This window comes from Globicephala melas, chromosome X (genome assembly GCF_963455315.2).
Source record: "Globicephala melas chromosome X, mGloMel1.2, whole genome shotgun sequence".
Lineage (NCBI taxonomy): Eukaryota > Metazoa > Chordata > Mammalia > Artiodactyla > Delphinidae > Globicephala > Globicephala melas.
The window spans coordinates 83,975,512-84,000,372 of record NC_083335.1 but is presented as its reverse complement, the minus strand read 5'-3'; the positions used below and the strand labels follow the sequence as shown (position 1 = coordinate 84,000,372).

Sequence of the window (24,861 nt, the reverse complement as noted above, 5' to 3'; positions counted from 1 at the left end):
CTTGGGGGAAGACTAGAGGTAAAGTGTCATTCTTACCACATCATATCAAAGGTATATACCATCAATATGACTCATCACTGCTGATGTTCACCTTGATCACGTGGCTGAGGTAGTGTTTGTCAGTTTTCTCCCCTGTGAAGTTACTCTTTTTTCATCCTTTCCATAATGTGTTCTTTGATTAAGGAAGTCACTGCGTAGCTGACACTTAAGAATAAGGAAGTTATTCTCTACCTCCTTGAGGGTGAAGTATCTACAAACACTATTTGGAATTGTTCTTCATTGGAGATTTCTCTATTCTCAGTTATTTATTCATTCACTTATTTATATCAGTAGGGACTCATCTGTTTAATACTTTGGGCTATAATCCATTATTACTTTATTTTATTCAAATTTTTCTAACTTTGCATTTGGAGCTCTTTCAATTGGCTCTGTCTCCCTTTGATGTATCCCTGTCACTGTGCAGGTTTCTTAAGCACTTATTTACTTTCTGGTACTACAATATGCTCCAGGCCCATGTTATATACTTCCTGCCTCAGTCCTAGAATCAGCCATTTCTCCAAGGAGCCCTAGTTCCTTTCAGCGGAGATTGGTATTAGAAAGCAAGATCTGGGCAGGAGGTGTGCTTTTTTCTGTTGGGGCGTTGTTGCTTCTAGGTCCTCTCAGTAAGGAAATATAAATATATGTGTATTCTGACCCATGTATTTACACATACCTGTAAATAGATTATCTGTATGTAACTATCTGCATCTATATTAAGCTAAATATGAGATCATACTGGTGTCTCTAACTGTAATCCGTTACCACATGGATCATTCTTGCCTCCTCCCCTTGCTTGTCTGTAACCTTCCCCTCCAGGTAGTGAGAAACGTGGCTCCCACCATCCACCATCCAATATTTAACTGTTCATTTCCAGTGTATGTGCATGGTTTCAAATTGTTAACCCATACCCTCTGTGGGAAACTACTTTATCAACTACAGTAAAGTGCTTATACAAAATTCTTTTACCTTTAGTCTTACAAACTCCACTCATTTCCAGTTACTTGGGTCAGCATCTTTTTCCTTTAGTGAGGCTGTTTCACAAATTTGTGATATAATTGGATTCTTTTGCCACATTCTGCATTCCATCCTGAGATTTTCTTTTTAATTGCATACATTAAGGTTCACTCTTTGTGCTGTAAAACTCTATAGATTTTGGCAAATGCATAGTGACATGTATCCACTATTACAGTATCATGCAGAATAGTTTCACTGCCCTAAAAAATCTCCTGTGTCTTACCTATTCAGCATCCTTTCTTCTGAGTCCCTGGCAACCATTGATCCGTTTTCATCTTTATAAATTTGTCTTTTCCAGAATGTCTTTATAAATGGAATCATACAGTACATAGACTTTTCAGATTGGCTTCCTTCACTTAGCAGTATGCATTTAAGGTTCTTTCATGTCTTTGTGTGGATTGATAGCTCGTTCCTTTTCATCCCTAAATAATATTCCATTGTCTGGATATACCACAGTTTGTCTATTCATTCACCTACCTACTATAGGACATCTTGGTTTCTTCCAACTTTTGGCAATTATGACTAAAGATGCTACAAACATCTGTGTGTAGTTTTTCCTGTGGGCGTTAAGTTTTCAAGTCAGTTGGGTAAATATATAAATGCAATTTCTGGATTATATGGTAAGACTATGTTTGGTTTTATAAGAAATTGCCTAACTGTCTTCTAAAGTGGCTGTACCATCTTGTATTCCCAGCAGCAATGAATGAGAGTTCCTGTAATTCCACATCCTTGTGAGCAATTGGTATTGTCAGTGTTTTAGGTTTTAGCCATTCTAATAGGTGTGTAGTGGGAACTTGTTGTTAATTTGCATTACCCTAATGACAAATGATGTTGAGCATCTTTTCATTTGCTATTTGCCATCTGTATGTTTTCTCTGGTGATGTTCAGATCTTTTGATTTTAGCTCTTCTTTTCTAATATACACATTTAATATTATAAATTTCTAAGTACTGCTTTTTGCTGTATCCCACAAATTTTGTTATGTTGTATTTTCATTTTCATTTACTTCAAAATGTTTTAAAATTTGTCTTCAGACTTCTTTGACCCATGGGTTATTTGGAAGTATGTTGCTTAATTTCCAGGTATTTAGTCATTTTCCAGCTATTTTTCTGTTACTGGTTTCTAGTTTAATTCCCTTGTGTTAAGATTTATGTTAAACTGGCTAGGAGTTGGGCTTTGTTTAATGTTTGGTGTAATTATTAGTGCCAGGGGTTAAATTCCTGTAGTGTCCTTGTTTTTGTCTTCTCTCTTGATTTTGAGTTTCCTTAAGTACAATTCCTTGAAAGAGATTCTGTGTCTTGCAGCTGTAATCCACTGTTATTAAGATATGGGAGCCCCATTGGTGTGGTTGTATGGTATGGGGGAGCAGGTTATTTTATAATCTTCTGATTAAATTGCATTGTCTGTTGGACCTGTGTCTTGTGTCTTTAACCTTCACAAAGTGTAATCCGGTGTTATAGCTTTTTGTTCTCCCTGCCCCCTACTCCTGTCTCTGACCTCAGCATTCCCAGCCCATTTCCAGGAAGCCCAGACCCCTACTGACTTTGCTTTTTTTCCCTTAAGTGAGACGGGTTAGGGCTGGAGAGGGAAGAATGCCCTTCCCCCAACTGGGATAAGGCTCAGGCAAAGTATTTTCCCCTGGAGCATAGGCCTTTGTTACAGAGACAGGTCTGGCCTATTTCACAATGATAGCTCTTCACTTCTCCTCTGAGCTAGGAGGACATGTTTCTTAGCTCTTCATTTTGAGAACTTGGTAGGGTTCCTGGAGATAAAAGCCACCGAAGTATAGGCTCAGGAGATCCTTACTCTCACACAAGTCCACACACAGCCTTCAGCAATTCATCAAAGTTGCCTTTAAGTAGCCCTACCAGTTATGGTTCTAGCAGTTTCTACTCCAGGTAAGCAGATCTCTCTGTGTCTTTTTGGATAAGCCTGTCTCTTCAGATTTGGGGGTAAGAGTTTCCCTTGCAGCAATTCTCCGGTGGGTCTAAGAAAAGTTATTGATTTTTTAGTTTGTCTAGCTTTTTCTTGCTGTACGAATGGGAGCAACAACTTTTTTGTTTTTTTAATTGAAGTATAGTTAATTTATAATGTTGTATTAGTTTCAAGTATACAGCAAGACAATTTCTGAGCTTTTTACTTGCCAGAGCTGAATCTGGAAGCTCCCCGTTTATTTTCTAATTAGTGAGACCACTTTGGTCCCCTCTCAAAGGGAGAAAAAAATTAGAGGGCGTTTGGCCTCTAATAAATCCTGAGTGGATTATTATGAACCTCACCTTGTTCCAATTTATGGCAATATGTGGTAGATGAGAGGGTTGCTGTGATGTTTCAGGAGTGTGTGCTGGGTGTTTCCGGGGTCTGTGGCTAGCAGGTACTCCAGAGGTACCGTGGCCATGTTGGTATAGTTCTAGTTAGGCACAGACTGGAAGTGTTGGGTCCCAGGTTGTGCTCTACTTCATCTCTCAGCTGAATCTTACTTTCCTAAGGATTGGTAGTACCATTTATTGATCTTGCCAGAAGGGTATTCTGTGATAACTCTGCAATCAAAATACCATTTGGAATTCCTCAAAGCTAATGTCTTCTCAGAAGTCATTCAACACAATGTACGAATAACCCACAAATAATCATTGCTAAAATTATAGAGTACGAGAGTTGGAAAGGACCGTAAAAATCATACATGCTGATATGCCCTCATTTTTACGGTGGGGAACCTGAAACCCACAGAGATCAAGACAGTTGCCCAGGGTGACACAGTTAGTGAGTTATGGAGCTAGGGTTGGAATCTGTATCTTCTCACTGCTGGACAATGGATCTGATCACAAAGACTTCCTTCCTTCCTTCCTTCCCTTCCCTTCCCTCCCCTCCCCTCCCCTCTTTCTTTCCTTTCTGCATTGGGTCTTCATTGCTGTGCGTGGGCTTTCTCTAGTTACGGCAAGTGGGGGCTACTCTTCGTTGCAGTGTGCGGGCTTCTCATTGCGGTGGCTTCTCTTGTTGCGGAGCACAGGCTCTAGGTGTGTGGGCTTAAGCAGTTGTGGCACGTGGGCTCAGTAGTGGTGGCTCACAGGCTCTAGAGCACAGGCTCAGTAGTTGTGGCGCACGGGCTTAGTTGCTCCATGGCATGTGGGATTTTCCCAGACCAGGGATGGAACCTGTGTCCCTTGCATTGGCAGGAGGATTCTTAACCGCACTGTGTCACCAGGGAAGTCCTCCCATTGACTTCCATGTAAAAATTTAGTTAAGTCATCTTCCTCTTGGTGCTTTCCTCCTAGTGTTCTACAGAAACTGTCACCTGCTTTGTTTCTAAATACCCCAGTGGTCTGCCTCTCAGAATGGAAGTCTTCCCTTTGCAATGTCTTGTCTCTACTCTTCTAGCTGCATTATCATTATTTTTATTTTTAGAAACACTTATATAACACATAAATACACGTCACTGTTAAAGATTCAAACAATACACATGTATATAAAATGTGAAAGTTCCCTCACTACTTCCCACTCCAGAGATAACCCTTCAAAATAACTCAGTTATGACCCTTTCAATTCTTTTTCTATCAAGTTAACACAGAGACACACACTTTAATTTTTTAAAAAAATCTACTTATTATTTTGTAACTTGCTTTTATCACATAGTAAGTTTGGGAGATTTTTCTATTTCAGTACACATCAGTCTACTTCTATCCTTATGCTATTCCCCCATTACTGGACTCTTTCATTGTTTCCAGTGCTGCAGTGAATAGCATACATACATTGGTGTGCACAGGTACAAGTGTTTCCTTAAGAGCAATTCCTAGGTTATGTGTGTGTGTGTGTGTGTGTGTGTGTGTGTGTGTGTTTAACTGTTTTGTTTTTTTTTTTGTCCATGACATCACACTATTCCCATGAATCCAAGAAGAATCTCCTACTTGGTATTTCCTCTCTTGAAGTTTTTTCTCCTGCTAAAGAATAGTTGCTAATCTTTTTTCCCCAACTTCCTTTTGGAGATTAATAGAGAGAAACCAATGCAGACTCAATATAGAAGAACTGGAGAAATGCTGCTTCTAAAATAATAAGCACAAGTAGTCACACAGGATCGTGCTAGCCAAAAGCTTTCTCAATACTCTGGTATGGAATGTGCATTTTAGAGCAGGGTTTCCCTACCCATTACATTTACCAGTCTTCTTGTCAGTCCCTTTTATGTATAAATTTGAGAAGGAAGGAATGAAAAACAAGTAATGGAGCAGAGGGCTATTTTCTTTATGTGGACAACCCTCTCAGCAACATTGTCAAACCTATCCCCTCTACTTCTATTTCTACATTGATTTTGTACAGTGGGGGTCTGCAGATATCAAGCCATACTCCTCAAGCTATTTTTCCTAACACTGGTAACTCTGGCAATTAGCACCCTGGCTCCACTGGTAATGAAAGTGATTTGGGTGGGGAACTTCCTCATTAGAGTAGATGCTGGGAATAGAAGGCACAAAAGGTACACTGTCAAGCAAATGTCTACAACCCAGTGGGGGCAGAGCTGTATCCAATGGGAACCAAGGAGTCTGAAGGTGGTATAAGAATCTAGATTCACGCATATCTCGAAAGCCTTTTCCCTATCCCTTTCTCCCATGCCCCACCTTCCTATATACTTCTCATGGCCCTCACACTTCATTTTAATAGTACATATCATAGATTCATTATTGTTTTTGCAGTCCCGTTCCCCACCTCTCTCACCACCTCTCTGATTGTCTAGCTCAGCAGAGCTGGGATAGAGAGTTTCCTCTTTGTTGTCCTTCCTGCCTCTTAGCTTCACATTTTAACGTGCTGTGAGCAGGAACCAAGCAGTCAGTCCTTAAATGAAATGGGTGCAGGGTGACAGTCAAAACAACACAGGCACTGACCCGTCAGATTGGATGTCAGATATAGCTGCGGGTAGTGTTCTGGAGCCTCCTAGTGTTCCAGCTGCTGCATCATGGGAAAGTTCAGGAGCCTTGGGGGGGATGGTTGTGGGGGAGGAGAGTCCTTGGGAAAGAGTAGTTATTTATCTACAGCCACAGGTATTTCACTGTTTAACAACCAGTATGGCTGTACAGATGTGTATCAATGGAATAGTCACCCTGAATAAGTGTCCTGGGGCCGTACTAAGGTAGTATATTAAAACATAACATGGTCCTGTGACATTCTCCAGGGCTTACATAGGAAGACATTTGCTTTTCAGGGCAATCCCCTGGCGGTCCAGTGGTCAGGACTCTGTTATTTCATTGCTGTGGTCCTGGGTTCAATACCGTAAGCCGCAGGGCGGTGTGGCCGGGGCGGGGGGGGGGGGGGAAAGCATTTGCTTTTCAGCCACTGGGTTTCGGTAAGTGGGGAAGCAAAATGGAGGCACAAGTTGATATATAGAAAGGTCCTAAAAATGTTGACTAATTATTGGGGCTTCAACTGTAATGTATTCTCAAACGTAGAGATGAATGGAATGTGAAAGGGTTCATGGCTTATTGGGAGATCTGGAATGGATGAACCAGTACAAGAAGGGAAAAGGGTGCAGGTATGGAAGTGAGAAGTGGCTCATAATAGACCCTTAGTACTTGCTGTTGAATGAAGGTACAGTTTAAAAGATTGCAGGATGAATATCTGCTGATGTGTGCTAGGTCGAGTGTTGACTTTTTTGTACACGTGCTTTTAGCCTTGCAAAAATACAATATATCCCTGTAAAAACTGAAATACATTCTAAAAATGGAACTATTTTCAAGTCCTCTGATACGTACCAATAGCCCTGCTCCATTTCTTTGAGTGCTTATTTCTTTCTTTAGGCTGCTGCCAATAAGTGAGCCCTCATGCAGCTGTGGTTATCGCTAAAGCAGTACTTCAGGGTGCACGAGGTTTCCTTCTATCCTCTTTCCCCTTGTGTCTTTGTTAGTGTTTAACTAATTCACTTAATCAGTTACTGTTCAGCTCCCCAGGGAAATGTCTAATGGCATATTGGTTAGGGATTGAAATAAACATTATTCTCAAATTGGAGTTTCTTTTCTTGTATTTTAAGGGGTTTTCCAGTTTTAAGCATCATGCGATTTTTAGAAAAAAATTAGAAAGTGGTTTCCATAAAGGAAAATGAGCTAAATACATTCATTTATATGCCTCCTCATTCAAGCAGTGTGCTTTTAAACACCCATTAATTAAGTTTTTAGACCTAAGTGTAACTTACCGGGAAAGCTGTTTCAAGGTTGACTTATTTTTCTGACTTGTTTTTTGTACGTTTTTTCCCAGACTCAAGCAATCCAGGTTAGCTCTTGGGTGACTTTTATCATTTAAGAGCTAGATGTACTTTAACCTGAATCATTTTCCTGCTAGAGCATTAAATCATTTTAAATATAACTTACTTTGAAGGGCACACTATGCCTTCAAAAACCTAAGTTTTACTTTTTTTTTTTTTTTGTATAGAGGCAAGAATCTAGAGTTGCCTAATAAGCACCCCAATCTGATATTTAGGGTCGTTGTTTAATTTTACTCTTCTTCCCTTGGTAGAGTATTTACACACCAGAAGCTTAAATCTTTTAATTCCTTTTTTTTTTTTTTTTTCGGTACGCGGGCCTCTCACTGTTGTGGCCTCTCCCGTTGCGGAGCGCAGGCTCAGCGGCCATGGCTCACGGGTCCAGCCGCTCCGTGGCATGTGGGATCTTCCCGGACAGGGGCACAAACCCGTGTCCCCTGCATCGGCAGGCGGACTCTCAACCACTGCGCCACCAGGGAAGCCCGCCTTTTGTGTTTTACTACTCTCTTTGTACCTCAGTAGTTGGTCCTGAATGGAATAATCTCTACTGCCATTCTTGACAACTTAGTTTTATGACATTAATATTTCTTTCTGCTGAGTAATAAAAATGCTAAGAAAAGAAACCAATTGGATGTGGAATAAGACCCACAGCTTAAGCTGTTTGTCATCAAGTCAGATATAGATACCTCTGTGAAAGAGTGCAAACAGTTTCATCCCTCTCATTGGTAAAACCTTAAAAAATTAGCAGTGTCATTGTCATCATCCTTATTATACATTTAAAAATATTTTTTTCCAAAGTGGTTGGAAAAATATTTCAAAATCTTTTTTTTAAACAACACTGCTCTCTTTTGTAAAAATTTACTTATTTAAAAAAATAAAATAATTTTTTCCTATTCTAAAAATTATAATGAATATCTTACAATTCCTAGTCCACACTTGTGCCAAATGCTCATTAAGTGGTCTTCCTATGTTGAAAGTTTTAAAAACATTGTTGTACGAGCCACTAACGTGTTAGAAACAGAAAATGATCTGATCAGATCTGTGTTCCACAAAGATAACTCTGTTTGTCCCCAAATATTAACTTTATCATTGTGGTTTTATCATAGGATGCATTAAAAATTGGTAAGCATTTCTTTCTCTTATTTCCATAATAATATGTTGACCTGGCAGTCTGTATAAAGAAACATGTGCTAGAGATTACAAATTTGGCAGAGAAGGGAATAGAGGGGTAGAAAAGAGTAAAAGAAATATGTCAAATTCTGAATACCAGTGCCTCATTTCTTTTTTTTTTTAATTGAAGTATAGTTGATTTACGATGTTGTGTTAGTTTCTAGTGTACAGCAAAGTGATTCATATATATTTTGGGGGGGATGGGAGAGAATTTTACTACATTCACCAAGTTAAAGGACAAGAACATACTGTAAACACAACTTAAAACAATTTAGAATCATAAGCAAAAAGTGAGGTAGACTGACTACTAAAATTCACCAAATTTTGGTTAAGAAAATTTTACAATAATGAAGTAACACAGGTGCCTCCTTTTCTAAAAAATCACAAAAAGCAATTGCATAAATTACAGCCAAAAAAATACAACAATTCTCATTGTAATTTTAGTGTGTGTGTGTGTGTGTGTGTGTGTGTGTGTATTCCTTTTCAGATTCTTTTCCCTTATAGGTTATTACAAAATATTGAGTATAGTTCCCTGTGCTACACAGTAAGTCCGTGTTGGTTATCAATTTTATATATAGTAATGTGTATCTGCTAATCCCAAACTCCTAATTTATCCCCCTCTCCTTCCCCTTTAGTAACCATAAGTTTGTTTTCTATGTCTGTGAGTCTTTTAATTTTGTAAATAAATTCATTTGTATCATTTTTTAGATTCCACATATAAGTGATATCATATGCTATTTGTCTTTCTCTGAGTTACTTCACTTAGTCTGATAATCTCTAGGTCCACCCACGTTGCTACAAATCCAGTGCCTCATTTCTTAATCTGAATTGTAATTAAATCTCATTTTAGTATGAGGACTGTGTCATGGCTATCAGCCCTCTAATTTTCAAAAGAGGTAAATTTACATGGAATAAAAAAGTTCCTCCCCTAGAAGCACTGATGGAGTATTTGAAAAACACATGAACTTTCATCAGAAGTTATTGACATGGTACTGGTTATGCAATCCAATCACTGTACATTGAAGAACTACACACTTTTTAAGTACCAAAAAGATAGTATCTTAAAGTATAAAATAATCTAAAAAGATAATGTAAATCTTATTAAAGTAAGTTAATTCTGTAGTGGTCTTCAGATACTATAGGCAGAATCCTATTGAGTAAAGAATAACTTTGAAGGAGGCTTGTGAGGTTGGCCCTGTCATCCTCTCTAAGTAAGATATACATACTTTTCTAAAAGTGTAATTGTATAAGACAGTCACACTTGGGCCATAGGTTTTGCTTTTTAAGCTTTTTAGTTCTTTGCCACAATACTTTCCATTGCCACTTCATTTTACTTCTCATTAGTGCTAGGTTAGTTCATCAAGAGACTGAGATATCATCATATATGGTGATATATGATGGACGGACCAAAAGCATACAGGTTCCATGAAGCGCCTCACATTTCCTAAGGTTTTGTTGTACTGACATTTCAGGATGCATTGGGCCTTAAGAACTGATGAGAGTAATCACAACATTTGAAAGCCCTACATTCAGGTCTGATTATTGGAGCACACTGACTAGATTAATGTTCAACAGTGGCTGTTCTGTGGATTCACGTAAGGAGTTTGGAGATGGCAGGTTTTTTCTTTTCTTTTTTCCAGTTCTATTGAGAAATAATTGACATACATCACTGTATAAGTTTAAGGCATACAGCAGGATGCTTTGATTTACATATATTGTGAAATGATTACCACAGTAGGTTCAGCTAACATCCATCTTCTCATATAGATACAATAAAAGGAAAAGAAAGAAAAGAAAAAAGGAAAAAGTTTTCTCCTTGTGATGAGAACTCTTAGGCTTTACTCTCTTAACAACTTTCCTATATATCATACAGCAGTGGTAGGTATAGTGAGAGATGGCAATTTCATTCTTCTTTACTGGACTAGCCTTACTGCACAGTTTATTAAAACCTGCTTAAAAATAGCCTTTGGAATAAGACAAGAGAAGGGAAAGCCTTTGAAACAATGCAACTGTAGTAGTGAATTAATTTTCATGGCTGAAATAGCTACTTTTACTCAGGTTGGATTAATGAGATCAGACTTGATGTTGCTTTCTAGGTAGAGCACTACCACTAACACGCCTCATTTTCTCGACTGCTTTCTGAGTTTTCAAAGTTACTAGGTGGTATTAAAGAACTGACTTTGTATAGTAAGTTCATATGTGGTTCAGTTTTTCATAATTTTCTCTATGATGTGTGCAGAGAAAGACATAAAACATGTGTGTACAGTTTAAAGAATAATTATAATGTGAATACTCAGGTAACCCCTGCCCAGATTAAGAAAAATTGCCAGCCTTCCAGAAGCCCCACCCTCATCATGTGCTCCATCCAGATGGCGACCCCCTCTCTCCTCTGGTTTTACTTCTGGCTTTATTGTCTTTACTTCTGTCATTTTCTTGCTTCTCTTTGGAATGTAGTCACTTACATTTGTGTCCTAAAATGATATAATTTAGGTTTGGCTGACTTTGAACTTACATGAATAGAATCATATCATGTGCTCTCTTGTGTCCAGCATCTGTCACTCATTTCACTTATTTAGCTTGTTACATTTGTGAGATTTTATCTGTTATTGGTATCCAGTGCCCTTTTTTAAAAAGCCTTTCTATATTTGCCTGTCTCCCCTGCCTCGTTTTTTTTTTTTTTAAACTTAGGGTCTCTGTAACTCTAAATGCTTTCCGATATTTCTACTTTGCCTTCATAGATTTCCTGCTAAATGAGGTCTGAAAACTAAAACTTCTGGATCCCAGTTTTCTGAACTGACCTGACTGCCCCAAGTTTGATGACATTTGTTTAGATGAGACTACATCTTTAAGGCTTCTGTGCTCGGTTAAAAATCTTCCTTTCTCCAAGGCTGGTCCAAGGGTCTGGTCACGTGATTCCAACGGTGACATCACATTCTGACCGCCAGGGAACACTGGTGGTTCTTTAGGTGGCGTTTGTTCCTGTGAAAGGCAGAGAATGCAGCAAGTGCCCTTCTAAAGCAGTTCAGACAGGGGCTCCTTCTGTAAAAGCTCCTCAACCTAAATGAGCAAATGCGGGCTGCCAAGGTTATTTCTTCCTTGAGGCAGAAAAAAAGAAAGCTGTGATTGAAGGTAAGCAGACTTGAGCCTGGCCAAGGACCGAAGCGTGACCCCAGGGAGAAGGGGATCTGGAGAATCACAAGCAGTCTGTTGTCGGATTCTAATCACTGCCTGCTCTTTTAGAGCTGCCTGACAATTTGCATTTATAATAGGAGACTATCTACAAAGAAGGATGATGCAGTGCTCATGTTACCTAGTGATGTAATAGGATTTTTTCTTTCCTGTTAGGAAGCTTGTTGCAGATCTTCATTTTGTCTTAATATTCTTCCAGCTGGGGACCTCATTTGATATACAGCGTAACGTTAGGTAACTATTGGGTGCTTTTAAAAATCAGTTTCACAAAATCCTTTGAAAATTTCTCCTGAAAGGAGCACACTTAAACCAGACCAAATTCAATTGAAGCATTAACCTGCTTTAAAAAGTCAGTTTCTGGTTGGTTGGTGTCCTGTGTTCATGTCAGCGTTTGTCTTGAGAATTGAAACAGCTTGGTTCCCCCCTGCCCCACATACTTTAGTCTCTTTCTGCCCTCATTTCCCGGTTGGCTGTTTCCCTCCAAGCTCTCAAACAACGCACCAGCATTAATCTTTATCAGTATGCCACTGACATGATAGGAAATGCTGGGCTGGTGATTAAGCAGCCAACCATTTTATGGCCAGGTATGCTTGAAGATATGGAAAGGACTTTGGTTAGGGGTTTTAAGATTAACTTGTTCATCTCCTCCACTCCACCCTCACCCCACCCCCACCCTTATTATGATTTGGATTCTGCAGAGCTTTTCCTTTCATGTGTGTGTGTTGCTTGGGAAAGGTATGCTGAACTAGGTATTCAGGAGACTTAGACTTTGTAAACCAGGTGCAACTTGGGTGTTAATTCAAACTTATCCTTTGAGGGTGCTCAAGTTGTCTATTAGGAGTTTAGAGTGAAGGTGGGGGTATGGATGGGGGAAGAGGGGGTCAGCTCAGGCCCACTTTGGCCTTCTTCACAGAGGGATTCATCACCAAACAGTCTCGATAGAACTTTGTCCCTGCCAAGGTTGATGCTGCAAATGTGAGCTGTGGCTGGTTGAGTTCATTGATGGCATTACTCTGCATTTTTCCTCATTGTGCATTTGCATGCATTCCTGAATACGGTTTTACATTTTGTGTTTAATAGTGAAATCTTGTTTCACCAGAGGATTGTGGAAATATTTTGAAGAAGTTTGTTAAGCAATACTAAGGAACCTTGTGTAAGTGCAACTTCTGAGTTTGAACACTCCTCCCTCATCCCAACTGTTCATCAAACAAACATGGGTTCAGCTGATATTTATTGGGTCGTAGCCATGTGCTAGACACTGGAGAAGGCAATGGTAAATCAGATAATAGGGCTACCCTCAAAGAGCTTATAGTCTAGAAAAGAAGATAAAGCATTTGCTTAAGTAATTGTAGTAGAAGTGCTAAAAACGAAGCAGGTGAAGGACTGTGATTGTTGGCCAAAAGGATATGTTTCTTCCAGTTGAAGGATCAGGGAGGGACGTGTCATCTCTGAGCCATGCACTTTTTTTCTTAGACTGTCCTGGTATACTCAGTAAAAGTTTCCACAAACCCATGGCATCAGGAATCAAAGTCTTATATCTATGGAAGGGAAATATGTACATTCCAGCCAGCTTAACTTTAGAAGAGACCTACGTGCTTTCTTTGGAGTCCCCACTCAGGCAAAAGCCACCTCTGAGGATGGAATTACTGCCTTATAAATGTAAAATGGTTTCTGACTTGATTTGTCTGCAAAGACCTTTGACCCTTTTGTCTTCATCCTAGAACAGAAACTGAAATACCTAAGCTGCTGCAAGCTCCTGTTTTTTGTTTCACAAATCCTTTCCCACTGAACTTCAACCCCTGTCAATTCTCCCTTTGTACTGTGGCTCTCATACGTCCCTTTCCATTCACACTGCCTCGAGATGCTCATCGTTTTGTGCCTAAGCCACAGAAACTTCTGAATGTGATGGATGTTCCGACCAGGTGATTATTCTGCTTTATCAGCACACCCTAACAGTAGTCATCTGATAGTTTAAGGGCTCACCTCTTGGTGCTCAGAAAAGAGGTATTAAAAATGTCCAGAGTGTCTGGAGTACTAATGTCTGTTTTCTGTTCAATCCAGAGGACAAGTCATACAATGGTGGAGGAATAGGTTCTTCAAATAGGATGATGGACTTCTTGGAGGAGCCAATCCCTGGTGTGGGGACCTATGATGATTTCAATACAATTGATTGGGTGAGAGAGAAGTCTCGAGACCGGGATAGGCACCGAGAGGTAAGACGAAAGATGCTTTGTGAGTGAGTGTTAGGAAACTTCAGGAGAAGAAGTTGAAGATACAGATTCTTTATATGTATTCTTTCCCTCAACACTGGATGTGGCTGAATCTGTTGGACATGTAGGGTTTTATTTTTAATATATTTTTATTTTTAAGGTATCTTGTATATGATTTTGAAAAGAATTTATATTTAATGATGATTTATCTCCCGATAGTAAGTGGTTGAAAAGGATCCTTGGGTATAAATGCCTGTGCAGAGAGGTGAAAACAAAGTTGGTGGGAGGAACCAAATTAAATTTCAAAGATCTTCCTTCCCCATCTCATCTCTCTTTTATGGTTTTCCCTTGAAGCAGGATTTTTACACCTAAGAAAAGTAAAGGGGCTCTTTTTAAAGGAATAAAAGAAAAAAAAAATCTCAGAGCTGTAGTGTTTACTGAAGCTTACAGGGTAAACCCGTGATTATAGCTCTTGTACAACCATAAAACCAAAGCAAATTTACGCATTCAACTCACACAAAACCACAAGACCAATCAAATTCAAATCAATGATATTAATATGATAGGTGATAGATGGTACTTATAGCTATGGCCCAGTTTTGTTTTGAATATGACGAGAGAGTCTCCCTACTTTTCTCTTTTCAAAGTACTGTGAAAACTTTTCAGAGCAGTCCGCCAAGGTCATTTGCCTTTAACTTATTGCTGTGTATCATTTAAATCAGGGAATCACAATTTCTAGTTTGTGTCAGGAGCACATAGAGAGCTTATTCAAAAGGTAGGGCCCCAGCCCCAGTCATCCTGATTCATTAGGGAACATTTCTTCAGCCAACAGTAAGTATGATTATTTTTTCTTCCTTACTATTTCTGCTTTGATTCCAAATTTAAAATTCGATTTTTAAGTTGACTCCATTCTCTCCTAAATTCATGATTTCCTCCTCTTAGACCTGAGTGAATCTCCTGAGCAGTCAGGTTCAGATCACTTTTCATTCCTTTCCGAGCTCCTGACTGGCTTTCTCAAGACCACCTAAACCCAGGAGTCAGGTTGTCCCAGGTACAGGTTTTGAGAAATTTCTTTGTAGTCCTTGGATTTGTCATAATCCCATAGAGTTTTCTTCTCCTAACTCAAAAAGGTGATCTCTGTAAAACATTCGTTTTTTTTTTTATAAGATTCCTGCTATTTGGGAACATACACACATATGCTTTCTGTTACATCAATTCATCAGGCAGCCTTTAAAATATAGAATCTTACGGCTTTAGAATTTTTGCTATCTGTATTCAGAGTTCAGTTTGTCACCATTTGCTTATTCAACATGTTACTTAGATTGTGAAAGCCACCTGTGATATGACAAGGGCACATTTCCCGTTATATCAAAATGGTTGCATCTGAGGCACATTATATCAGCTAATAATAATTTAAAATCAATTAAAATGTGTTTATCAAATGTTCAAAGGTGACCTTTTTTAGCATTAACTGTTCATCATCTGAATGGAAACAGTGTCATAGGGAAAAGTATCACCTCATCTACTTTCAGCACTTAAATTGGAAACTTAAAGTCATAAGTCAAAATGAAATTTTAAACTGCTTTTAAAATTTTATAGTAATTTATTACTTGTGATGTTACTGCAGATCAAGATGGGGTAGCTAACTTACACTTTCAAAGATAAGAAATAGAGGTACAGGGCTTCCCTGGTGGCGCAGTGGTTGAGAGTCCACCTGCCAATGCAGGGGACATGGGTTCGAGCCCCAGTCCAGGAAGATCCCACATGCCGCGGAGCAGCTGGGCCCATGAGCCTGTGCGTCCGGAGCCCATGGCTGCTGATCCTGCGCGTCCGGAGCCTGTGCTCCGCAAGGGGAGAGGCCACAACAGTGAGAGGCCCACGTACCGCCAAAAAAAAAAAAAAGAAAAAAAAGAAAAAAAAGAAACAGGTACAGAGAAGGGGGAAGCACTAATGACAAAGCTGTTAGAATGCTTGGTTTTGAAGTGTGGGCACTGAAGGGTTAAATTAACAAGGCTAGGACCTAAAAGGTAAAAGTTTCTGCACCTCTTGAAAGCTGCAGATATTCCCAGCAGGTTTTTGAAAATGAAAGAGATCATCCCTGATATCATTTAACATCTGTGATCACTGTACAGTAAGAGGTTTGTGGTATCAAGTCTTGGAATTTGCCTGACCTGAAGCACAGCCCCAGGTAGAAAACCACAAATTGTACTTTTAACCCCTCAAATAAGCCCGTGTTTGTTTATTCTTTGAAAAACAATCAAACTATTTGCTGTGAGTCAAGAGACCATCTTTGGACTATCTGATGTCCAGGCTAGAAAGAGACCGCTGCAATAAGCAAAACAGATTGTTATAAGAATTTAGCAGCTAATAGGGAAGTCCTGAATAAGGTACTTGCAGACATTGCAATACTGGAGATGAAGGTGGGTTCAGTAAGACAGGGTTCAATAAAGCTCAAAGTTCGCGGTGGCGTTGGTTCAGCCAAAGATTTGAGAAGTAACTCTAAATTGGAATCTATTTCCAATGAATAGGTTTGTCTTTGTGTTTCTTTATCGCACATTTTGAGGTAAAAAAGCAAGAGTGTGTGTAGAATGTATCAATGTTTTCTCATCTCTCCCTAGATTACCAGTAAAAGCAAGGAGTCAACATGGGCCTTAATTCACAGTGTGAGCGATGCTTTTTCTGGCTGGTTGTTGATGCTACTTATTGGGCTTTTATCAGGTATGGTAAACCATGTGAGCTTTCTAAACAAATCTCCTAAAATTGTGGTGTGCCCCTCTCCCAAGTCATGAACTGAATTGAATACTGTGCTTTACTGTTTTCCTACATGAACGGAATTGTTTGTGGACCTTTGGGAAGCTTGATGTCCCCGTCTATAAAGAGGTAGTAATACCTCATCTCCTTCCTTAAATAAATGAGGTTAAATGAGGAAATGCATTTAAGTGCATTTGTATGCTATAAAATATTGTATCCATTTAAAGGTGCTGTTAGTACTGCCTTTTGGTGCTTGTCTTGAGGAAGAACCTTTCTATTAGAGACAGGGTTTTCTTTTTTTGTTTTTTGTTTTTGTTTTTTTGCCGTGCTGCGTGGCTTGCAGAATCTTGATCCCCGACCAGGGATTGAACCCGTGCCCTAGCAGTGAAAGCACTGAGTCCTAACCACTGGACAGCCAGAGAATTCCCCCCTCTTTTTTTTTAACATGTTAGTAAGCATGGGGTTTAGGAAAGAACATGTAGAAGAGGACTTCCTGAGAGATTTTTGTAGCTATTTCTTAAATATCTGCTCTCTCATTTGGGAGTAAAGAAAAGCATGTAAGATATGGCTCATACCCTTAGGGGGCCTAAATTCTTACTCTTTCATGGTGACCGAGGACTGGGATGGTACCACCTTTTCCTATCTTCTCCATCAACCTTCTAAGCCACTCCAAATAATATATAATCTTAAACACGAATAGCACACTTGCTATGCAATACAGCTTTAAAGCAGGTTCCCAAGCAGGCTTCCCCTCCCATGGGGAAAGCAGAAAGCCAAGAATACCAGGCAGAGATGCTGAGACTTATATCCTTGTGGCATTAGAAGATGGGCCTAGGAAGATTTAGAATATTGAGCTAAAATAAAAGGTGGGAAATTGGATGGCGGTTGGGATGGAATGGTAGTTAATAGCACAGGCTCTAGTTTATGGCTACCTGGATTTGAATCCCAGCCCCACCGCTTGCTAGTTTTGTGACTTCAGGCAAGTTTCTTAACCCTTGGAAGTTTTAGTTTACTGACTTGTAAAATGGGGATAAGAGTACCTATATTACAAGTTTGTTGCGAGAATTGAATGAAATACAGCGATACAGCACTCAACACAGTGCCCAGTTGTTCACAATGCTGCTGTTACCTAGAGATAATTCATGAGCCATGGAGTATAAAATGATCGCAGCAAATGAGAAATGGTTCATCCATAGCAGAGTTTTCAAAGATTATCTGGGCCAGGGGTCAGCAAGCCTTTTCTGTAAAGGGCCAGATAGTAAATATTTTAGGATTTGTGGGCCAAATTGTCTGTATAGCAAGAATGTAGCCATAGAAAGTAGGAAAATAAACTCGCTGGACTGTGACCAAGAAAAACTCTATTTAAAAACACAGAGGCAGATTTGACCCTCGGGCCATAGTTTGCCAACCCATGGTCTAGGGTGTTAATGCTGTCCCTTTTCTGGCTCGCACAGAAGAGAGACGTGGTCTGGACAATTTAGAGCTGGCTCATAATAGACTGAGTGGTCTGTAATGTCGAGTATTGCACAGAAGCTGACAAGAAGGAAGGGGACTGAGAAAAGGTTATGTAGTTTAGCAGTTAGGAGGATACCAGTGACCTTGAAAAAGCATCTCAGATAAATATTAGGAGCCAGATTTCTTTTTTTTTTTTCTTGGCTGCGCTACGCGGCTTACAGAATCTTAGTTCCCCTACCAGGGATCGAACCCAGGCCCCTGCAGTGAAAGCACTGAGTCCTAACCACTGGATCACCAGGGAGTACCCAGGAACCAGATTGCAAGGGAAGGCAACCATTGTAGAAGTTTTGGGGATACTGGGTAGTCACTGGAAGGAGAGAAGGGACAGAAGCTTGAAATGGTAGCATAGACAAGGGGAAGCATTTCATTCTTTAGGGTAGGGGAAACCTGCTAATATTTGTAACCAGGGAGGAAAGAGCCAATTGGGAAAAGAAGGAGAAGGAGATGTAGACGGGAAGATAGGATGAAGGGTACCAGTGTTAGGTAGAATAAGACATGAACACGTGAAACAACCAGAGAATTAGCCAAACTCTTTAACATCGTGTTAGTTTTCTGAATCCAGGCAATAAGTGCAATAGGAGTTAGAAGGAAGAGACAGCGGGAACTGGAGTGGCCAAGAGTAGGTGTCAAACAATTTGTTAGATTTGACTAGGTTATTCAAATATGTAAATAACTAAGAGAGTGTGTTAACACTCTTAGCACCTACCAAAACATACACATGACATGGCCTCCAGCCTGTTGGAACATAGGCATAATATCCTCAACTTTTTAATGTATATCTTGTCACTAGGTGGTCAGTGAATATTTTTCTTTCCCTCATACACACAGGGTATTTTGTTTTTAAGCATTGGAGAGCAACAATAGAAGCAGTGTGTCAGAATGCAGGAACAGTCTGGGAATTCAGGGGCTGTGAATTTTATGATGTCTTTGCTATTTCCCTAAAGCACGATTCTAGACCATTTAATTTCTTTATGCCAGCGTTTCTTCATCTGGACAGCAGAAATGATGAGAAGGGCAGAATTGAAAGTACTATAACTATCTTAACCCTATCAGTCTATTAGCCGCAGTGCATTAGTCCCCATTCATTTTCTCATAATTTTCTTTGAGGAACGTTCTGTATAAAATATTATTTGTTCCTTGTCACTAAGAAAACTTCAGAATGTTCACATCCTAGGCTCAGGGGGCTTCAACCTACCTACAGCTTCATCTAATCTTCCATGTACATCACAGTTTGTGCTTTTATAACTTCAGTTCCCTTAGCCTAGAATGCCTTCCTGCCACCACTCAAATTCCCTCGCTGCTGGAGCCAAATCGGTGTGGAGACTGAGCCCTTTTCCTCATAGTGTTCATCAACTGCCCTTGGCAAGCCATCTCAAATAAATATCATATAATATTCTTCAACGTGGGCAATTCACATTTTCTCAGTTTTATGTATAAAGTGAGAATAAAATAAACTTTAAGAAACTTGACCGTCTTTATGGATCAGTATTCATCAACTCTAAGTCAAAGCAGAGTCTTTGCCGGGGAAGCAGCTAAAAGTCAAATCCACTCGCCCCCTGCTCCCACCCCACCACTTTGCTCTCCTCTAAGTTTCCCATATACAATAAAGATCCTGCACACACAGTGTTTAATGCAGACAATGTTGTTGTTGTTATTTTTTCCCCTCTTGAACAGGCATTTAATAGCAGGTAAAATCCATTAGAGATAAAAGGTGAAAAGCAAGCAGACAGAAAATCAGAAGGAGGTTGCAGATGGAATGAGAAAGTATATACTTGTCTATTATTTTGATTCCTTTTCCCTTATTTTCTCTGACAACTGTGGCCTTTCCTTCCCTCCCCTCAAATCAGGTTCCCTAGCTGGCTTGATAGACATCTCTGCTCATTGGATGACAGACTTAAAAGAAGGTATATGCACAGGGGGAATCTGGTTTAACCATGAACACTGTTGCTGGAACTCCCAGCACGTCACCTTTGAAGACAGAGACAAATGCCCAGAGTGGAATAGCTGGTCCCAGCTTATCATCAGCACGAATGAGGTAACACGTAGTGAAGATTTCTGAACCACTGATTTAATTATTCTTACATTTACTTCATTTCTTATACTGTCCCTGTGGCAAATGTGGAAGCTTCCTTTATTTTCCTTTTCATGAAAAGGGGAACCAGTGCCAGCTGCCTTTCTCTGTGGTTTAAGTGCAGTCCTATTTCTATCTCTTCTGACATGTGGAGTTTTTTGATGCTTACACAACAACTTAAAATGTTTTGCTTGTTTTAAACAAGCCTGATGTTTCTTCTTAGTTGTTAGTACACCGTGTGACTGAATCTTTCTCTAGCTATTTCCGTAGAAATGTCAGAGTCAGCCAACAGGTAAGCTATAATTTCTAACAAAGGATGGAATGGGTTAAAAATGTGTTTAAGCGATTTTTCCCTGAGCATTGCATTAGAACATTAAAAAAATTATGATACATTCCATAGCAAAATAACAGAAACCCAGGGATAAAATTGCCCATACATTTTGAGATTAAAATGTTCATTTGTCATTGTCTTTTAGCGTATCTTTTTGGATGTAAAAGTAATTTTGTTTTTTGGTTCCTTACCTTTCTCTTACCATTTGGTTTGTATGTTAGATCTCTCCTACTAAACACGAAAGCACACAAAACAACTCTCAACTCCCAATTCCACTCTGGCTTCCACCAACTAAAACAGCTATCTCAGCTCACTCCTCATCTACTCTGTTGGTAAAGTGAGGGGGACAAGACTAGGATGTTTGTTTGTACTTTTAAAATTTATTTTCGTACCTATCTTGGTCCACAAACAATTTGAAATGGCACACACCCCCACAGATTCAGTGAAGGTAAGAGAAGGATAAGAAAATAATAAAGTCAGAAATAAGAGTGTTTATGTACATATATCTGACTGTGCATATTGGCTTGGGTTAGCTACATACTATATGTGTGAGAGGGTTTAAGTCTGTGCTTCTCAGACTGGGGTTAGGTCAGCGTACCAGAGGGTATGTGAAACCTCAGGATACATGCTATGTGCTTTCCCAGAATATCAGTTTTCCCTGATCAGTATTTGGAAGAAAATTTTTTTCAAAAATTAAATGTAAACAATCATTAAAAAGGAATGCAAAAGTCCTATGTTTAAGATAAAACAGAATATCTATTTCAGCTCTGCTCTGGGTACCCCACCCCCTATCCTCTCTCCTAGATTAGGAGTATGTACTTGGGTTGAAAAGTTTGAGAAGCTCCGGATTTAGGGTGAGTCTGTGTGTGTGTGTGTGTGTGTGTGTGTGTGTGTGTGTGTAGTTCTCCACAGTTTTAGCACATGTGTAGATTTGTGTAGCCACCACCACAATCAAGATGTAGAACTACTGTTCCATCACAACAAGGCTCCCCCATGCTACTCCTTGAGAGCTGTGTGCATGCGTTTAAGTGTTCCAACCATAACTTTCAAACTGGAGCCAGAGATTTGCACAAGTGACAACTTTCTCTGGCCCTCCTTTTAATGAATGAAATTCTTGCCCGGGGAAAGAGTCTTCTAGATTTTAAGAAGAGTTCTCCTGCCAAGAACTTGACCTCCTGGTCTCTGCCTCTAGTCAGTTTCAGCTACTTCCTCTTTCCCTCCCTTTTCCTCTTTGTCTCCTACTTCTAGAGTATTCTTCCTCCCTAGCTACATTCTAAAGGCCAAGAGAGCAATTATTTGTTCCTCTGAGGGACTAAAATAATGGGAAACCTGTGTCAAAATTATAACTCAGAAAAAACCTGAGCATTTTGGTTCTCCTTGTCTAGGTCAATGAATTATTTTGATAGTGTTTTAGGTTTTAAAAAGTCGAAAGTCCCTTGAGTTTTGTGTTTCATGTAATTTGAGTGAGTTTCAACTTCAAATGTTTCTATGAGCAAGCATCATCTGGTAGTGTTCAAAATATCTTTTTTTGTAAGGCATAGCTATTTTGCGAGCCCTTTAATGTTGGTGAATGCTTGCTAGTGGTCAAAATTAGATTTCTGGCAGATTTCATTATAATAGGGGGATAGTCTCATAAGTATATTCTCTCCATTTTTAAAAATAGCTGTTGCTGTTTTATTCTTTGGGATATCTGGCATCTCACTGATTTTGTTTGATGGTCAGAGCCCAAAACTTTCTACTGCATTTTCTTGTTGCCAGTCAGCAACTACACCTTTGCTACGACAGTGGCAAAATTCTCTCAAAGATGTGGTGGTCTCTACAGAATGTCATTGCTTATTTTAAGAAAAATACCAAAGAATTTTAGATACTCTAACCTATGAGAATTTGACACCAAGGTAGGTAGTAGGCAAGGATGAATTTAATGGAACTCTGGAGCCAGTCTTCACTTCAAATGTGTAGTCAAGGTTCAGCCATTCCAATAAAAGGGCTGTTAAGACTCTTAATGAAATTGACATAGTATCATATATATTTGACTACAAAATCTATCAAAGCACTCATATAGAAAGTGAATTTGCTTCTTCGTTCTTGTCCATCCTTAGAAGGCATTGTCAGTGTCCTCTGGGTGTAACAAAGCCTCTCATTTTCAGTAGCAAGTGGGCTGACAGTTGCTTTGCTGACAGTCTGGGAAGGAACATCTTGAGCAATTTAATGTTTTTTTTTTCTTTCTGACCTCCTCTCCTGAAAACCCATTCCTCAGAAGAGATGCATGCCTCACTGAGGCTGTCTGGGCTAAAACAAGCGTCTTTCTTTTTCCCCTGTTCCAGGGAGCCTTTGCTTACATAGTCAATTACTTCATGTATGTCCTCTGGGCTCTCCTATTTGCCTTCCTTGCCGTATCTCTTGTCAAGGTGTTCGCACCGTACGCCTGTGGCTCCGGAATCCCTGAGGTGAGTCTCTAAAATGGTTTATAAATGGTAACAATAATGAATCCTTTTTAGTTAAAACGCTTTAATATGTATTCCAGCATATACCACAGTTGAATATCAAGCAGGATCAGATCACGAGGCAATCTAGGGCCTCTCTAGATCTTCCCTTCAGTCTCCTCCCAGGCTGGGCTACCTGGACATTAAAGGGAGTTGAGGGACTTCCTGGTGGGGCAGTGGTTAAAAATCCGCCTGCCAATGCAGGGGACACGGGTTTGATCCCTGGTCCGGGAAGATCCCACATGCCACGGAGTAACTAAGCCCGTGTGCCACAACTACTGAGCCTGCACTCTAGAGCCTGAGAGCCACAACTACTGAAGCCTGCGCGCCTAGAGCCCGTGCTCCGCAGCAAGAGAAGCCACTACAATGCGAAGCCTGTGCACCGCAACAAAGAGTAGCCCCTGCTCGCTGCAACTAGAGAAAGCCTGAGCACAGCAACAAAGACCCTACACAGCCATAAATAAATAAATATTTTAAAAATAAATAAAGGAGTTGATTCCTAGCCTCCTCCGGGTTCCTGGTGAACCAGGCCCCTGAAGACCTCCCCGACTCCCTAACCAAGAAGCTCCTAGGGTAGATCCCAGGCTTCTGGTCTGAAAAAATAGTGGTATTGTTAACTTTGTTAGAGCAGAAGAAATAAAACTGTTTTGCTACATTTCCTGCAATATGATTTGGGCTAGAAGGAGGGTGACTAAAACCCTATTTCTAAGTACTTTTGGTTTAGATTGCTTGACAGTGACTGAAACCACAGAGATTTTAGGTTACCTGGATGACCTTGCCCCCTCTCTGTTTCCTGACCAAGTCATAGTTACAGATTCCTTGGTAGAGAATCAGGGCTATACTAGCCTGTAAGGATTAAGTAAGGGAAACACCCTCCCTCTCTGCCGCCCCTTCTCCATACAATGCACTCTCATACTTACAATACTACCTTGCCCAGCTATCACATGGCCAAAAAGAAAAAAAGGAACATGAAAGTTTAAAGAACATTTCTCACTTTCTTGGGCTGCTGGGCTCCCTCCCAAACTGGGATCACTGTGGGTCAAGCATTTATATATCAGTTGTTTTCAAAAGGTGCAGTTTCTATAACGAGGACCAGATTTATAGCTTCTTAGCCTTGTTTCCTTACTTAGTCTGTATTCAATCTCTCTGTGTTTGACCTGCAGATAAAAACTATCTTGAGTGGTTTCATTATTAGGGGCTATCTGGGTAAGTGGACCCTGATTATCAAAACCATAACACTGGTGCTGGCAGTGTCATCTGGCCTGAGCTTGGGCAAAGAGGGCCCCCTAGTGCACGTGGCTTGCTGCTGTGGGAACATCCTGTGCCACTGCTTCAACAAATACAGGAAGAATGAAGCCAAACGCAGAGAGGTAATAACAAACGGCCTTAATAGTCTCTTTTTTGGTGAGAGCATAAATGGTACAACCTTAGGGATGAGAGTTGGGAGATTCTACCAGTGTTAATGCAAATGCCCTTTGACCCAGAAGTTCCACTTCTAGAAATGTATCCTACAGACATCCTACCATGTGTGCACAAAGATGTATAGGGATGGACAGTGAAGCATCTGTCAACATCGTGAAAAACTGAAGCAATCAAAATGTCCATCAATGGGGGACTGATTAAACAATATTCTGTCCATACTCTAGAATACTGTGCAACTGTTAAAAAGAATGAGATAATGCTATGTATACTCACATGGAATGATGGCTATAAAATACCATTAAACTTTTAGAAGCCAATCTCAGAATGATGTGTATAGTAAAAATCAGTTAATGTTTTTGAAAAGTATGTATATATGCACCTAGAAAGAAAATGACTGGAAAGTGGTTTCACCCCAAACTGTTAAAAAATGTCTAC

General features: G+C 39.9%; 1 protein-coding gene across 4 annotated transcripts in view; it reads left to right on the top strand.

The window, feature by feature from the left end:
• The window catches only part of CLCN5 (chloride voltage-gated channel 5), a 159,441-nt gene that overhangs the window by 118,486 nt on the left and 16,094 nt on the right, over positions 1-24,861 (top strand). For 3 of the 4 annotated variants that reach the window (XR_009560730.1, XM_030846651.2, XM_060292499.1), the window contains 5 exons: positions 13,705-13,856; positions 16,472-16,571; positions 19,967-20,154; positions 22,846-22,968; positions 24,168-24,374. Coding sequence is in view for 3 of the 4 variants with exons in the window: in XM_030846651.2 (XP_030702511.1) it covers positions 13,705-13,856; positions 16,472-16,571; positions 19,967-20,154; positions 22,846-22,968; positions 24,168-24,374 (770 nt within the window). In the remaining variant the exon portion in view is untranslated. Of the gene's footprint in view, positions 1-11,404; positions 11,584-13,704; positions 13,857-16,471; positions 16,572-19,966; positions 20,155-22,845; positions 22,969-24,167; positions 24,375-24,861 lie in introns of those variants that run through there. The other variant, XM_060292501.1, reaches the window with a different exon arrangement.